This window comes from Pleurodeles waltl, chromosome 3_1 (assembly GCF_031143425.1).
Source record: "Pleurodeles waltl isolate 20211129_DDA chromosome 3_1, aPleWal1.hap1.20221129, whole genome shotgun sequence".
NCBI classification, from domain to species: domain Eukaryota; kingdom Metazoa; phylum Chordata; class Amphibia; order Caudata; family Salamandridae; genus Pleurodeles; species Pleurodeles waltl.
Window position 1 is genome coordinate 824,458,896 of NC_090440.1, and position 17,644 is coordinate 824,476,539.

At 42.9% G+C, this 17,644-nt stretch overlaps 1 protein-coding gene across 15 annotated transcripts in view; it reads right to left on the reverse strand.

Moving 5' to 3' along the window:
* SOX6 (SRY-box transcription factor 6) overlaps positions 1–17,644 on the reverse strand; it is a 777,007-nt gene that overhangs the window by 330,574 nt on the left and 428,789 nt on the right. For all 15 annotated transcript variants that reach the window (XM_069223720.1, XM_069223708.1, XM_069223713.1 and 12 more), the window contains exon 6: positions 8,370–8,459. In XM_069223720.1, the coding sequence (XP_069079821.1) occupies positions 8,370–8,459 (90 nt within the window). The remainder of the gene's footprint in view (positions 1–8,369; positions 8,460–17,644) is intronic.

The window sequence follows — 17,644 nt, forward strand, 5'->3', positions numbered from 1 at the left end:
GCTGCTTTTGCGACTTTTACAGGGCTTTGATCTTTGAGGATCAGACTCCTAAGGTTAATCCTCAGGTATCAGTGATGATAGCCTTATCACAAAGAGTTCAGGTCTGGTTCTGTAATTTCAGAGAACATAATTCAGGACACCGGCTGGACTTTTACTTCACAGTAGTCTCAGTGCCACTACTTGCTGGTGAAACATAAATTATAGGAGAGTAGCATCAGACGCAGTTTGTAGTTGAATGTTCATATATTTATGAAGACATATGGTTTCTTAGTTGTAAACAAAAACGCGACAGAGAGTAGCAACAAAAGTTTATGCAGGACTAAGGACAAAAGCTTTATGTGTGTTGTAATATATCGTAGCATTATATTGCTCTTTGCTGCCCGTAGTGAGGCCTCCAAGACTGATTTGCATATGGCTGGGCCCAAACTCAGGTGGTATAGTGGGCAAAAGAACAGTGGGTTGGAAGACTATCGCAAGTGATTTCCAGTTGTTAGATTTAATACAAGCATTCCTCCCATCACCTTTTGTGTATTTAAGAAACATGTAAGCCATCTCCTCTCTGGTCTACTGTTTATATGTGTGTATGTGGAAGTTGTGTAGCACAAACCTAGCTGAAAGACAGTGAAGCACAGTAAAAGGACGAAGGTAAAATTTGAGTTAGCAAGTGTAAGGAGGGTTTGATTGGCTCTGAGAGCAGAACTGGGCCACTATTGAGGCATTATATAGTTTTCTTTAAAGAGGGTCATCTTCCTCTTCTTTCTAAATTGAAGAGGGGGTTTGGACAGGCATTACAGATAAGAGGATGTCATTCAAGACCCCGGGTGCATAGACAGGGTAGGCCTATTTCCATATTTGTTTTCTTTTTTGCACTTCGTCCACTCCAATATAATGATGTCCTGGTTGTGGGTGTGCCGACAGCTACCGGAAGTGTCAAGCTGTTCATCCAGATAGGCAAGGGTTTCATTCATGATGGTTTTGTAAACGGTGTCTTTTTGTAGATGATGGTTTTGATGATAGTACATGCTGACAAGGGGAGCTAATGGAGTTTGGTAAGGGTGGGAGTGATGTGGTCATATCACTTCACGCTACTGATGAGATGTTACACAGTGTGCAGGCTGTCCTTAGCCAGGCCCAGTATGAGGGTGCTCTCTCCATATATACCAAAATAACAGCACTCTAATTGTGAGAAAACAGGGCTGATTGCAGAGGCCCCCTAAATTTTTGCCCCCATTTTACACTTTTTACTGGTGTTTTCCTGACTCTGATGGTGCCCTGGGTACTGGTAACCAGTTCCAGGGCCTGTGTTCTGTGTAAAACCAGTATGCAAATTAGGCTAATTATAATTGGCTAAGTCAACCTACCTATAAGTCCCTATTATATGGTAGGGCATGTAGGTTTAGGGACCACAGCATTGGTAATGCACCCATAGGTGCACTGCTGAGGTGCTCAGTGTTATTTTAAAGGCAGGCCTGCCTTGCTGGCTGCTTTTAAATTAAAGTTACATGCAAATTTGACTTTGGAATTAAAAGTAGATCCAAAACCTTGCACTACCTTATTTTTACATATAAGTCACCCCTAAGGTGTGCCCTATGTGCCCCTAGGGCTGGGTGCTATGTAACTATAAGCAGGGACCTTATAAAAATAGTTTTATAAGCCCTGGTGAGGTAAAACAGCCAAATTCGTTTTTCCCTCATTGTAGTGAATGCCCTCCATAGGCTAGAATAGGGAGACTTTCTTTTAATTTTAAAAGTCCCCTTAAGTAACAGATACAACAAGTTTGGTATCAAATTAATTGTTATAATATATTCCACAACTTCCATTTGTGGGATTTAATATAACTTGTTCAGGTAGGGAGTTTTAAACTTTACCTGAAAAGTTGCCAACTTCAGCCCTGCAGTGTTTTTGCTGCATTGCTCTGATTGACCAGCCCCTGGCAGCCTGGCCAGACTGCCTTGATGAGGTGTGAAATGGCCTGTCTCAACACAAAGAGACGTGCCTTGGGGAGAAGATCTTCCCTCAGCAGATGGGAAAGCAGGAAGGGGGAGGGCTGCCAAACTGGTCTTCAAAGGCAGGGAAGGACATTTGGAGTAACCCAGTAACACCCTCACATCCTGCAAACTCAGACATTTAGGTGCCCCCTTGATTAGATTAAGAGAGGGCAGGAGAGGGGTGTATTTAGGTTTTTTAGCCACATCAGTGGGTGGGCTCAGTCAGATGTAACCTCCAAAAATCACTTTCAGCCATGATGGATTCTTGAGGAATGTTGCTCCCTGGGATTGATTTTTGCCACACATACCAGGAAGTGGTCATCACAGGGGGAAGGACCCTGCCCCTGATTAGAGAACTATGACCACCCTCCTACTTTTCACCCAGGAGCAAGGATAAAACTGGCAGACCTGCACCCACATCTCAGCCAGATCCCTATCAGATTCCAACAAGGAGGAACTACAGAAGAAAAAGGACTGCCCTGCTGGACCCCTGGCCTACGCCTGGACACTGCACTCTGGAGGACTGCACCAGCTTCACACTTGGGCTTCACCACAAGAAGGACTTTGCCTGGCTTTAACTGGTTCAAGGAGGGACTCCCTCTTTGCTACAGATGAAAACTTGCTAACCAGAGTCCCCTGCACCAACTCCTGAAGAAAGTAACCAGCTGACCACTTTCCAGTGGCCAAACTGGAGTTTGCACCAGGTGCATCCTGGGAGTTGTAGTCCGCACCCCCAAGGAGCATCTCAGAGCTTCTGGAACCTTGGGATGAACTGTGGACCTCAAAAGAACCTTAAAAGAACATCTGGAAGAATATCCAGAAGTTTGGAGAACTTTGGAGAACTTTTGGAAAAAAGCTCCATAGAGGGACCGACTCGCCGCAGCAACTCTAGCCGGCTTGCCTCAGCCGCAACCCCGCCTGACTTGCAGGTTTGTCCCGGTGCAGAAAATCTCCAAAAAAAGTGACTAAGTCCGAACGTAGGAAGTTGACCGGGACCTCCCAGGCAGTGTATCCGAAGAGGGCTCCAAGGACGTCGAATCAAGATTCAGGTTTGCCCCGGTCGAAGGATTTTCACCTCCAAAAAACAACTGAGTCCGAAGGTAAAAATCTCCACTGAGGGCTCCCGCGATGCATATCCGAGGAAGAGTTCCAGGAGGTCGGATTGGACTGGCAGGTTCGTCCCACTGAAGAAAATTTCCAGAGAAACAACTAAGTCCTAAGGTACACTTTTGATCAAGGCCTCCCACGGGCTGTAGCTGAGCCAGGCTCCATCGTGGTTGGCCTTAAACTTTGACTTTGCCCCGGTTGAGGTGCGACCAGATGACCAGATTGGTGCTTTTTGTTTCTATGCGCTAGAAAGCATTAATTCTTTAAAAATTCATTTGTCCGGTTCCCCTTATCCAATTATATTTGTTTTGGTGTCATTGTAAAGGTAAAAATATGTCCTATTTTTATAAATTGATTTTGGATTTTTAAACTGTTTCCTGTGTTTTATTTAATTACTGTTTTGTGATATTTGAATGCTTTACGCTTTGTCTCCTAACTTAAGCCTTGTTGCTCGTTGCCAAGCTACCAAGGGTTGAGCTGGGTTTAATTTATTGAGACCTAAGTAGAGGTTAGCGGCCTATTGCTAAGTGTACGTACTTACCTGCCCTTACCAATAGCCCATTTTCCAACACTAATACTTTGTGAAAAAGTGTGGAAACTACTTGCATTGTCACAAACCATTGTAAAGTGTACAAAGGATAACATGGGTTAAAAGTTGGAACATATATGCTTTTCCCACTGTTTTCTGTGTTGCTAATACAACAAAATTACATAAAGGGCTTCATGGAGCACTTGGTGCGAAGGCATCGTGACTGTGGCATATGGTGAGTCCAAGCCCCTCCTGGAAACAGAGCCCTCTAGGTGCAGGGGCAGCAGATATTGCAAAGCCCATACTGTGCAAGTATTTGGCCCTCTTTTGTGATAGTCGAGTCTTTGTAAACTCAGAGTGAATCTTTAGGCTACGGTCAAATGCCTTGGGGAACTCTGTAGATGCGGCTGAAACAAAGTTCTACATTTTGTGTTGCTTGGACTCACCCTCATGTTTACACGTTTTCGTAAATGCAGGAAAGTTAGACATATAAGTTGCCCAACCAGTGGTCTCAAATGATGGCATCATGATTGAATAGTTTATATTGTTCTGGTTTGTTCTTTGCTTCTTAGTACCTGTATTGCTTATTGAAGCTGTTCATACAACAATCTAAGGCAACCACAAAATGCAATGAGTAAAGCCAGACGGTACTCGAAAAACAGCTCATGTGCCAAAAGGTGTATGAAAGGGGAAAGACAGAGGCTTGACAAAACACACTGATGCTCACACTAAAAGTGTAATAGATTTTTCTTTTTTACCCTTCCACGTACTTGTAGCCTGGTCTACTGGGGCCGCACTTTACCATTAATGAAAAGTAACGCTGTAACACAGAATACTTGGCAACTGTTACTGTGACATGCATTCTGAATGTGTAATATCCTGATTTCCACCTCTACCCTCTCAAAGGTGAGCCATAAATTCCCTGAAGCTGAGAAGGCCATTTTCACAGGGGTCTCAGCACCAGTCAGCTTGGAACCAAGGAGGCCCACAAGGCGCAGTGCGGGAACCACTAGGCTACCCCTCAAAGTGCAGCAGGTCCGTCATGCACACATTGAGGGAGTAGTTGATAACACTGCTCCTCTCAAGGTGTGCATGACGTTAGGATGTGCAGCCAGAACTCCTACTCTGGAACACATTTTTATAGTGTCTTGCAGAATGAAGTTTCCGGCCCAGTGCAATCACCTATGTTGCACTGGTTTTTGCAATGTGGTCCTTTACGTTTTTAAATCCAGCTAGCTGTGCAAAATGTCAGAGTTATCTGTGCTTCATTCCTCCATGTGCACATTATGAGTGCTGGATTCACGATTTTCTACTAATTTTATGGTCCATACCATTGTTGATGTAAAGGTACTAGAATTATTTCCTCGACTGAATTCCATATCTTCTAACAGAACATAAATTAACGTGGAAGATAATTTTAATTAAACAAAAAAATCGAATTCATACATGGAAATGGTTTCACTCACACAATGTTACACCAGTAACATGTAATACTGCACCAGAATAAGTCGGGACAGGAGGTGGAGTTGCATCACGGAGTTGTCATCGAAAGTTGGTGAATACACCCAAAAGATCGAGTTTCTGGGTATTCATCAAATTATTAATGGCTCATTTCCACCGTGCATATCATCAGAGATGTACATCCCTGACGGGCAGGTGTAAATCAATATCCAGGGATAAATGGACAAGGAACACTCCCAATTGGAAGAAAAGAAAAAACGGTAGCAAATTTAATTGCCTTTTTACTAAGTATTTACAGATGTGAAATTACACAACACGATTGTTACAGTTTTGTGAAAGCTTGCAATTTATGAGTAGTCTTAGAAAGCAGTGAAGTTTGCGAGATTCCTTAAACTACTATTGAATGTTTTGAGAATTCCAAAAACTCAAAAATGTACTCCTAATATAGGGAAGTAAATGGACAATGTTCAATCAGGCCGATTGTGATCATATTCTAATTTCATTTAGTGTACTCAACAGCTCTGATAGAAATGGTGTATTGTTAGAGAATTACAAAAAAACAATACAAAATGAGTTCTTTGAAATCATGAAACCGCATATTTGATGGCCACATTTCAGAATAATAAAATCGAATGGAGGCCATACATCTGAATACAAACAAATAACACATATGTCCCCCTCAACCATATTATTTCAAAATGATCGCCTGATGTTCTTATACCAATATTCAATAATGATCCAGCATCAAAATATGTAACCAGAAGAAGTAATGAGGTACTAATGTTTGCTGCTATGGGCATACGCTTGCCTTAGGACATGATGAAGTATATCATTACAAGTGGTGGGCAAAATATTCTGCTCCGCCGATGGAGTTCATCGAGGTTTGCCCAGTATGCTATCCATGTGGAGGACAGAGTTCTGGCAAAACTCCGCCAACCACTGCGTGGTGCAGTTTTTTCTTGTGTGTGGCTTTCCAACCTTAGGCTGGTGAACACAAGTGAGAATTTCCCTCCCCTGCTCCTGTTTTTGGGTGTTAGAATGCCTCCCAGCATGATCTCTCAACACAGGTAGTCATGGCAGGTTGATACCCATTGCGTTGAGAAAGATGCAGCTCATGTTGGGAAAGATGCTGCTCGAGTAGAAAATCTAAGCATCTCTGGTGCATCACATGGTGCCATTTGCGCTGATTTAATAGCTTGGGACAAGCACCTGGCACAAAAAATCAGCATGAGCAGCGCAATATATCGAAGTTCTGCCACTCGTGGAACTTTATGGATTCTTGCAGAGTTTTTAGGTAATTGCGGAATTCCACAAAGTAAAAATCCACGAGTTCCACCCAAGCCTTAACATTACTCACAGTAATATACAATGTGATGAGATGAAATGCTGTGTAATAAATGATATGTTGTGATATGATGCCATATTGTATTTGATAGCAGTCTCACAAACCAATAGCAGAAAAAAGAGGTTTGTATTTTGTTACCATAATATAGGTGCAGTCCAATAATCCTAACACTGAAAAGAAGTGGTCTTCATTCCATTATTCATTTGATAATTTTTCACTTTATAATGAAATTCTTCTGACTTCCTAACTTCTTATCGTATACATGCTTGACAGATCTGAGCAGAAACAATTTTTGTCACAGGTACATAAAGAATTACAGCACTTCTGGGCAGACTACCAAAGGAAGACCCATCTCACGAATGTAGCGCATGTAAGGACTGGAGTGAGACAGGAAAAGGGAAAATCACCTGCCAATAGAATTCAAAAAAACATACAACAAACCCTAGCAGCAATCGATGCTGAAGACTGTAACTAAGCATACTAAGATATGTCTTGCAACCTAACCACTGATTCACTTATGGATAAGAATGTTCACACTTTCTAGAGGGGATCACGGAGGCAATGGTATGCTCTGTTAACACACCATAAAAAGGATTTGGGTAAGAAAATTACACATTTGGCTGAGAAAACACCACTGAGCTGTAAACCTTAAGATTGTAAACACTCTAACCAAGAGGGTAGACACCACTAATATACAGTTGCCGAAGTCAACCTACCACTGAGATTTAGAAAACATTGCTTGTCATGGCACGTTATGTTAACATATTTTATGTTGAGGTATTTTAAGTTATGCATTTTTATGTGGTGTGGAATTTGCTGTCACATGACCTCTTTTCAGAGACTGGAGAGAGCACTGTGTTTTTAATTCTCCCCCCAGATAAATGCTAGGAAGTCTGTGCTATTCATTCGAATATTGTTGACTGATTCACACTGCGTGTTTATGTCTTAAAGTCATTGCTTTCCTGAACCTTGGAGTGGTCTCTGCCTTGTGTCTAACGTCGGCTGTTTTGGGGGTTATGTCCATGGACGATTGGCCTATGTAGCATTTTTCGAAGTCGCTAGGGTGTGACTGTGTTTCATGAGGTTGGTGATGTGGCTATTAACACAAAATGTTCTCATTGTTGGGATGGTATATGTGCCCTTGTCCCTATGGCCCCAGGCACAGAGCGAGTTATCTGGAGGTCACTACAGCCAGTTTAAAATGACTGTTTCCAGATACTAGTATTAATAAATAAATATACAGAACCCTTTTACTTCTAAATATAATGTGAGCATGGAATGTGTGCAACCAACCAAACATTTTCGTGCAACCATCATATCTTAGTGTCTGTGTCTTTCATGCTCATTTCAAAGCAAACCATTGATTCACAAGCAGCATGAAACATCCCAACATACCACAGGTAAATGTCGAAAGAAACAATGCAAATATTATTTTGAATTTGCGGTATCTGAGATATTTCCGTAAACGTTCACTTTGTTGTCTAATACTTAATACATTTTGAATTGTGGACCAGTTTTATATTAGATGCTGCATAAATGCTTTTTTAAAATTTATTAATTATAGGTTGTGTATAATTGCAAAGTGACATCCTATTAATGTAAATAATGTGGATGATACATTGTTCACTATTTGAAATCGAAGGTAGAACTCTAGATTTCAGCAAAGTATATTATATCAGTGGGTGCTTTTTCGTTTTCATTAAAAAAAGTTGAAGCCAAGAGTAAACATAAGAATATTTGTGTCTCTGGGTCATGGGCTGCTCTGGAGTTAATGAGAGGTAGGCCTGGCCTGTTTCCTAGCTCGGTGGCTCGTCATGGTCTCCCTCTGGATTTCAGCACAACACACTAGACTCCACAATATACTTCTTTTTGTAAGTTTAATGAAGACATGCTGCAATAAGAGCATCATGACCCAGTTTAAATATTTATTGTGCTGTACCTTTAATTTCTCCCAGAAGTTCACTGGTGTTTAATCTTTCCATTTTCTCCTTCCAGTCTTTAGATAGCAGCTTTTCCACACAGGAAGAGTCTATTAATAAAGAAAGAGAGACACAATGAGTGCACCCTTATCAATTATAAAATGACATTATTCATACTGGTGAGACAGCTTGTTAAGTGCCACTGCCCCAATCATGTCCACAGCCTTCGTTTCAATGTTCTGTCAAGTATAAGCAAATGGAAAAGTATGAAAAGTCCCTTTAAAGGCAAGCGAAATGTTCAATTTCCAGTTTATGTAGTATTAGTTAATTCCATCCATGGCAGAGCCACAAAAAAACAGCAGAGGTCATAAGAGGACACCACCAAGTGGCACCAAGAGGGACAAAAAGAGCTTTGTTACTAGTAGATGGAAACCACACCTAAAACAAAATTATATTTTATCCTTGCAGCTTTGGCAATTTCATGGGTCTACAGCACATTGCATAAGCACTGTTAATTCTCTATCACATACTTGCTGTTAGAAATTAGGGGCCAGATGTATCAAACATTTTTGCGACCGTAAAAGGCCCAACGGTCTGATTGCGATAGCAAAAATGCATTTTAGTATGAAACAGGTTTTTTGAGATACAGTAACTTGTTACCGAATTGCAAATTGGATTTGCGACTAGATATTGATTCGGTATTAGGAAGGGACGTGTCAAGTGCGTCCCTTCCTAACACCCAATCGCAGAGCTATGTATGATTGTTTTGTGATCGTGAAAGCGGTCACAAAACAATTGCAGTTGCCACCAATTTCAGATTGGTGTTAACCCATTCGCAAAGAGGAAGGGGTCCCTAGGGGACCCCTTCCCCTTTGTGAATGCATGCAGAAAACGTTTTTTAAGAGCAGGCAGTGGTCCCACAGACCACTGCCTAGTCTTAAAAAATGAAAAGAAAACTTTTCATTTTTCATTTTTAAAGGTATCCCATTTTCCTTCAAGGAAAACGGGCTGCATTTAAAAAAAAAAAGATTGCTTTATTGAAAAGAAGTCACAGACATGGTGGTCTGCTGAGCCCAGCAGGCCACCATCCCTGTGATTGTAGCCATTCAAAATGGCTCTCAAATTGCGACCTACCTCATGAATATTAATGAGGTTGGTCCATTTGCGAGCCATTGCGAATCGCAGTATGAAACTCCTGGAGTTTCATATATTCCAATAGCGATTACTTAATTGAGATTCACTAAAAATCACAATTAGTTAATCGTTATTGTGATTAATGATACATCTGGCCCCTTAGGTCTCTAATTGCCAGCAGTTGCACCCTGTGCAAGTAGGGACTCTCACTCTAGTCAGGGTAAGGGGGTCATACAGGTAAGATAAGCCCCGCTCACTCCCTTGGTAGCTTGGCTCAAGCAGGTAGGCTTATCTCAGAGGCAATGCGTAAAGTATGTGTGCACACACACACACACACACACAGTAAAAACACCACAGAAGTACTCCACACCAGTTTAGAAAAACAGCCACTATTTATCTGAATAAAACAAGACCAAAACAACAAAATGTCATCATACACAAGTACAAATATTTATTTGCAAAAGTCTAAGCAAGTCTTAATCCATAGGAATCAATGGATGTTTCTCATTAACACAAAGTGCCTGGGATGCATCAAAAACAAAGATGATGTGGGCCATAGGGGAGATGAGGTGCCAAAAAAGCAAAGAGATGCGTCATTTCCTTACTACGCACAGGAGGTGATGTGTCAATTATTTCCTCTCGGGAGAGAGGATGCGTCAGTTCCTTACTGGCAGAGGAGGTGATGCGTTGATTCTTTTCTCACAGGAAAGGGGACTCGCGGGCTCGGTTCCTTACTGAGGTGCAGGGCCGATGAAAAATTGGCACCCAAGGACAATGCATGGAAAATCCAGACATGCTGTGCTGATATGACCGTGGTGAAACAGGTGCTGCAGCAGTTTTGAAGCCACAAGAAAGGCGCTGCATCAATTCTCCAGCTTGCAGGGCAGGTTCTGCATTGATTCTTCAGCCGTGAGAGAAGTGCAGCATCGATTCCTCAAGTGTGGCACATTTATGCGTAGATTGTTTTCTTCAGATCACCAGCTCCCACTTCCAAGGGACCAGGGACTGGAGTTGGCACCACTAGGAAAGTCAGGACTCTCAGAAGAAAAGCCCAGGCACTGGCAGATGAAGTCTTTGATGTCCTGAGACTTCTTAATAGGAGGTAAGCTCAGTTCAAGCCCTTGGCGAACTTTTTGAAGCAGGATGTAGAAAGCCAATTTCAGTCCTTTCACTCCCAGGACAGACACAGCAAGCAGCAGGCCAGCGCAACAGAGCAACAGGCAGAGCAGCTGTCCTTCCTACAGCATGCAGCTCTTCTTCCTGGCAGAATTTCCTCAGTCCAGAAGGATTCTAACTATGTGGTGTCAGAGGTCCAGTACTTATACCCATTTCTGTCTTTGAAGTAGGCAAACTTCAAAAAAAGTATTTGTAGTGCACAAGACCCTGCTTTTCCCTGCCTTGGCCTCAGACACACTCCATGGGGTTTGAGACTGCTTTGTGTAAGGACAGGCACAGCCCTATTCGGGTACAAGTATCAGCTCCTCCCACCACGTTAGTTCAGGAAGACCCATCAGCCTGCTGATGGGCCATCCGGATTTGCAGGGCATATCTAGCTCCCTTGTGTGTCTTTCTAGAGTGAATGCACAAACAGCCCAACTGTAATCCTGACCCAGACGTGTATTCAGCAGACAGACAGAGACACAGAATGGTTATGCAAGAAAATACCCACTTTCTAAAAGTGCCATTTTCAAAGTCACAGTTCAAAAACCATTTCACCAAAATATGTCTTTTTAAATTCTGAGTTCAGAGACCAAAACCTCCCTGTCTTTATCTGCTACCAATGGGAAATTACACTTATAAGATATTTCAAGGCAATCCCTATGTTACACTAGGGGAGAAATAGGTCTTGCCATAGTGAAAGCCAAATTTAGCAGTATTTCACTATCAGGACATGCAAAGCACCAGTACATATCCTATGTTTTAAATACAGTGCACCCTGCCCATGGGGCTGCCTTTGGCCTAGTTTAGGGGTGACATACATTTAGTAAAAGGGAAGGTTTGGGCCTGTCAAGTGTGTGCACTCGCAGGTCAAAATATTAGTTCAAAACTGCACACACAGACACTGCAATGGCAGGCCTGAGGCATTTTTCAGGGCTACTAATGTGCAGGGCTTGCCAGTGCTGCAGGCTCACTAGTGCCTTATGGTTTACAGGCCCTGGGCACACCTAGTGCACAATACTTAGGACTTACTAGTAAAACAAATCATAGAGAAACCAACCACCAATACAATTTAGACAGAGAGCATATGTACTTCAGCACTGGTTAGCAGTGGTACAGTACCCAGAGTCCTAAATCGAACAGAAACAGGTCAGAAAAAGAGGAAGAAGGAGGCAAAAAGTTTATGGATAACCAGACAAAAAGGGCCAGGTCCAACACTTGCATGAGTAAAGATAAACCAACTTGCAATTTAGGAGCTGCTTGTCAGGTTAGAACCTGAACTCTGATTTCTTCATAGCATGCTATTTATTTTGTGGTCTCTAATATATGACAGGTAAATACCAAAGCATTATCATTTATCGCTGTGAGCATTGATGACTGTTAAATCTGTTAAGGCCCAAATAAAACGTTAAGCCCCAGGATGGATGGAAGGCCAAATGACAGTGATTTTGATTGGCAGAAACTGTTATATAATTTTTACCACCTCTTATGTTCCCAAGATCTCCATGTCATGCTGTTCTCCTTTTACACTCCCTACCTCCAGCCTGACACCCATTTACCCCATTTGCATAGTTCAACAAGCCTTACTCATTCCCATGGACATTTATTTTTTGGTGTTGAAACCTCACCAGATTCAGGATGCCCACCACCTAACTATGTCACCGATGCTTTCTGCACACAGCTGTACTCCCTGTACTGCTCCTGGTGCAGCTGAGAGACAGTCTGTCACATTATGTCCTGCTTGGCCCTTCTTTTGCAGCATGCCTCAGTAACCAGACTAAATTAGGTGATAATGGATAAGAGAAATGGAAGTAAGTGCTAATTAGAGAACCAGAAGTTCTCCCAGGCCACTCTTTCAGAAAGAACCTGGGGGGGAAGGGGCATAAGGAAGCCCTTGAGATGCAAGGGGCATCGCTCTACACGAGGCGGAAAGGCTGCACAGCCTCAGACCTCACAAGATTTTCCACAGACACCCCATTATTTTTTGTCACACACTCAAAAAGATCTGCCGCCTTAAATGAACAAATAATATCATTACTAACGACAATCTACACATTTACTACAGTTTTGATAAGAACTTGGCCCAAGGGTATTAGCATACCTTAAATGATAATCAGATTACATTAAACAAGGTCAGATTATTTATTTTCTGTTCACCCCGGGTAAGATCACCTCCACATTCTGAATGGCTAGGCAAAGCCTAACATTCGCCTGTGTGCATAAAGTAGATTGATGTATTTTAATTAGCTCATTTAGGCGGTCATTCTGACCGTACCGCCGCCCGCCATGCGGTCACCGCCATATGGCCGCTCCCAGGGGTGCGACGGGTGCAGTTGCACCCGTCGTGATTTTCACTGTCTGCTATGCAGACAGTGAAAATCATGCTGGGGCCCTGTTAGGGGGCCCCTGCACTGCCCATGCCACTGGCCATGGGCATGGGCACTGCAGGGGCCCCACGACACCCGTTCCCGCCATCCTGTTCCTGGCGGTAAAAACCGCCAGAAACAGGGTGGCGGGAAGGGGGTCGGAAGCAGCGCCGCCATGGAGATTCAGCCCAGACAGGGGAAATCCGGCGGGAAACCGCCAGGTCCCCTTTTCTGACCGCGGCGGTAAATGGGCAGGGAAGCACCGCCAGCCTGTTGGCGGTGCTTCCGTGGTCCTCCACCCTGGCGGTCGATGACCACCAGGGTTGGAATTACCCCCTTAGTCTGTTACCATTTTTCTCACCTTTCATGCTGGCAACTTGTGCTTTCCAGACCAAACCATGATCCTTGCAGAATTTTCTTGCTTCCTTGTGGATGCTGTCCAGACACGAAAGCCTCATTTTATTGTATCTTCTCTACAGCATAGATCCCCTCACACGTTATCAAAACTACTGAAAAACAATTTTTCTAGGCAGCTTACATTGAACCAAACCATCCTTCAGGAACATTGTTTTCTAGGCTGGGCAGAATTCAGGGTTTTAAAAGAGGCTTGATTTTTTACGGATCTGAATCACATTCAGCAGTGCTCATTTATTACAGGAATGACCCTTTGTGCCTAGGCTGGTCTCTAAGGTTGTCAGACACAAATGCTGGCACAAATATCTACAGCAAGTTTATGCTGTCTAAAGATGCAACTTTTTAGACAAGGTTTCATTGAGATGCTATATTTCACAACAACTAGACACATTTAAAAATAATATTCTTCTAATGTGTTCATTCACTTGCGAAGTCTCTGGTCTATAATATTAAAAACCAACTGGCAGAGTAATTTAGCAGACCAGAAAGATTTTAAAACATTTTAGGAAGTGCCCACAATTCAAAAGGTAGCACATGGCAAGACAGGGTGAAGTTCAAAACTTGAAATCCAGGAATCAGAACGACCCACCACCATGGGACTTTAAGCATCAATTGTGACTCCGATCCTAGAGATATATCCGGGACATGAGGGTTTCCAAACCTAGCCAGAAATCCAGCCCAGACCTGTCATAGGCCTGATGCATCATAACGAAAGTTGTGAACTGCCTTCGTTGCTTCACAGGCAGCTAGAAAGCCGCAGAAATGTCTTCATACTAGGGAAGCCCACATATCAGCCTGATCTGCAGGTTGAGCAATCTTTAAAGCTCGTGAACCACTTTGGCAGAGAGCCCCAGAGGGTTCACTGATGAATTGCTAGGGGCAAGTCTTTTTGTTTGTGATGTGACAGGCAGGTCACTGCTCTTCAGAAGAGATAGCGCAGTACAGTAGGTCACAGGCTACATAGTATGTGCAATCTGTCTTTTACAGGATCACTAGCCAGTAATTACAAAAGGCAATTCAGTGTACTTCCCTGTAGTGGGAAGAGGGGTATTTAACAGACTTAAATTTTCTTTGTCCAACTTCGATATACTAAAAACCAACAATGATAAGCAAGTTACTCAGTGGAGTGGAAGAAGTCTTTTCTGAAATTGATCACAAGGAGGCCTATAATCCTGATGAGACATTGGTTTAAAATCACACTAAAGAATGGACCTGATGGATTCATTTCATTCCCGATGGAACTTCATGGTCTTCCTGACAATTTTCAAAGAATTCCACATGTAACTTTGTAGTACCATTTTCTTCAAATCATCCCTCAAACTCGACTAGAAGTTTCGAAAACAAATTCTGAAAAGTCCATTCCCAGAAGAAAATGCAGATGTTATCACGAAAACGTTTTAAGTATTTTAGTTCTTTGGAAATGTGTTATGAAATATTGGATTTCCTTTGACCTGTGGAAATTTTGATAGCACAGGAAAAGGTAAACCGCTGTCACTTCTGCATAATTTTTCAACACATAAAGAAACCTGTTTTCAAAGTTTGATTTTTTTCTGAATATATTTCAGAGAATTCGGTTTATACATGTTATTGCATGTCTTGGCAGTTGTATCTTTCCACAGTGAACTTTCATCAAGAATGTGTTCCTCTCTGCTATTAAGGCCTGCATCACAAAAAGCGGTGATTACACCAGCAAATAATTTTTTGTGCTATTTCTTTGAGATCTTGGCCCGTATGTTCCTCATCAGGCAGATCACAATGTGCAGTGTCCTCCTGCCAGCTTCTGAGTGTGAAGCACATCAACTTTGCATATCTCTGGGTATTCAATCTGCTATTCGGCTACTTGCTATAATAGGGTTACTTGGTACAGACCAAATAGGGTCAGTGGGGTCACTCCTTCATGAGGGTTCTGCAACATGTGCCTGCCTTCAATATTTGCTGGGGGTTGGGACACAGACTCAAAAGGACACATTTTGAGAACTGGTATGAAGACCACTGTTCTTAGAAGGCCAAGTTCTCTGAAAAAAAAAGCAGAAATATACTCCCCTGAACCCACGCCTATGCTTAGAGTACCTTTCCGAGCCTTTCCTGCTTTTTGGAATTGACTGAGGACTAAACCAAATGAGCAGACATGCATGTGTGCATATATGTACATGATCTAAGTATGTGGTGTGCGCATAAATGCCTAATAGTGCAATTGAACTTTAAAATTTGATTTACACATTTTTGTGGGTGTTTAAAAACATCCGAAGTCATTGCCACTCTAGAGGCTCATTCTTCACCTCAGGGTGCAAATTTTCTCAAGTAGGAGTCAAACCTGAATTTACACTCGTAGCATTAACAATTTACAGTCAGAAGCACAAAAGACTCGGGCCCAGAGTGTCTGACTAACCAGATGTGGAAAATCACTGCAAGAAGGTGTGTGAGTGTGCATGCCTGGGCCAGCTGCGCAGTAAGTAATATAGCGCAGTGCATGCTAATTCACAAAGTATATTGATTCCTAACAGACGAGGCCAAATTCATTAAATTACCCTCGTGTGCCTGCTGTATTATATATACTTCTATCACTTCCTAGAAAGCTCTCTTTCAAGACACACCTAAATACAACTCTGACCTACAGTAACAAAAATATTGAGATGCTCTAAGTCCACCCAGGAAACTGATCGAAGAACAGATACTGAGGGGGTCATTCCAATATTGGCAGGCGGCGGGCGCCGCCCGCCAAGCGGAAAGCGCCAATTGGCCGCTCCGCGGTCAAAAGACCGCGGAGGCCATTCTGGCTTTCCCGCTGGGCCGGCGGGCGCCCGCCAAGGGAAAGGCCCTGCAACCCAGAAGCCGGCTCTGAATGGAGCCGGTGGTGTTGCAGGGGTGCGACGGGTGCAGTTGCACCCGTCGCGATTTTCACTGTCTGCTAAGCAGACAGTGAAAATCATGCTGGGGCCCTGTTAGGGGGCCCCTGCAGTGCCCATGCCAGTGGCATGGGCAGTGCAGGGGCCCCCAGGGGCCCCATGACACCCGTTCCCGCCATCCTGTTCCTGGCGGTAAAAACCACCAGAAACAGGGTGGCAGGAAGGGGGTCGGAATCTAGCGCCGCCATGGAGATTCAGCCCAGACAGGGGAAATCCGGTGGGAAACCGCCGGATCCCCTTTTCTGACCGCGGCTTTATCCCGCGGTCAGAATGGGCAGGGAAGCACCGCCAGCCTGTTGGCGGTGCTTCCGTGGTCATTCACCCTGGCGGTCGATGACCGCCAGGGTTGGAATGACCCCCTGAGTGCTTTCAATGCAATGACATGTTGCATATATACATAACATGAAGACTTTGTCTCCGTAGTAATGCAACAACTTCTGAATAAAGTCTATTGAGTACCACTCTAAGACAAACCTTCCCGAACCAATTCGTGAGTTGACTGTGATCACACACATATTTGTGCAATTTTCCTTAGTAAGTCAAAACAGCCTGTTTTTTGTAATAGTCAATCAGGAATCATAATCTACTTAGTAATTAGATCTTCCAGGGTACAGGGCAAAATTGAAAAGCTGGAAGTTGTTATACAGGCTATTAGCATACTTGCTATGCAAGAAAAACAAAGAATGTAATATTTCACAATTACAAGAATATGTAACTTAATAGACTTTGCCCTGATAACACAGAAGTTCCCAAATAACTGCCAATTAACTACAAAAGATCGTGATGTGATGGAACCAACAAATCTTCCCGAGCACGGTCTCAGCCTTCATCAATGCCAAGGTAATTGGCAAAATATTCCTAGTAGAACTTGAAACAAATCTGAAATAACAACAGCTAATTTATTTTCATTTTAGTTAATATTGTTGGCCTGGGATCACCAGCCGGCTATTTACAGTTATTATTACTGCTTCCCTCAGGCCAATAGGAAGCGGTATAAATATAGTAAAATGTTTTTCTAAATCAAGAGGGAACATCAGTTCAGTTAAAAGTAATCTAAACACAATCGAAATATCCCCACTGTTAGTGAAACATTAAAATGGTAATTCGAACCCATTCATTAGTGCTGGTGCTATATTCTTTACAAGGAGATATCAATACCATTTGCATATACCATTTTCAGCCCTGGTCAGAAAAAATAGTACAAAAGCAACCGGAGCACCAAGCATAAACGCAATTTGTGCTGGTGTGTTTTGGCACCAGACGTTACTGGTTGGGCTTTTTTTGGCCCTGTGAACAGCAACTCATCAAAGCTTTTCT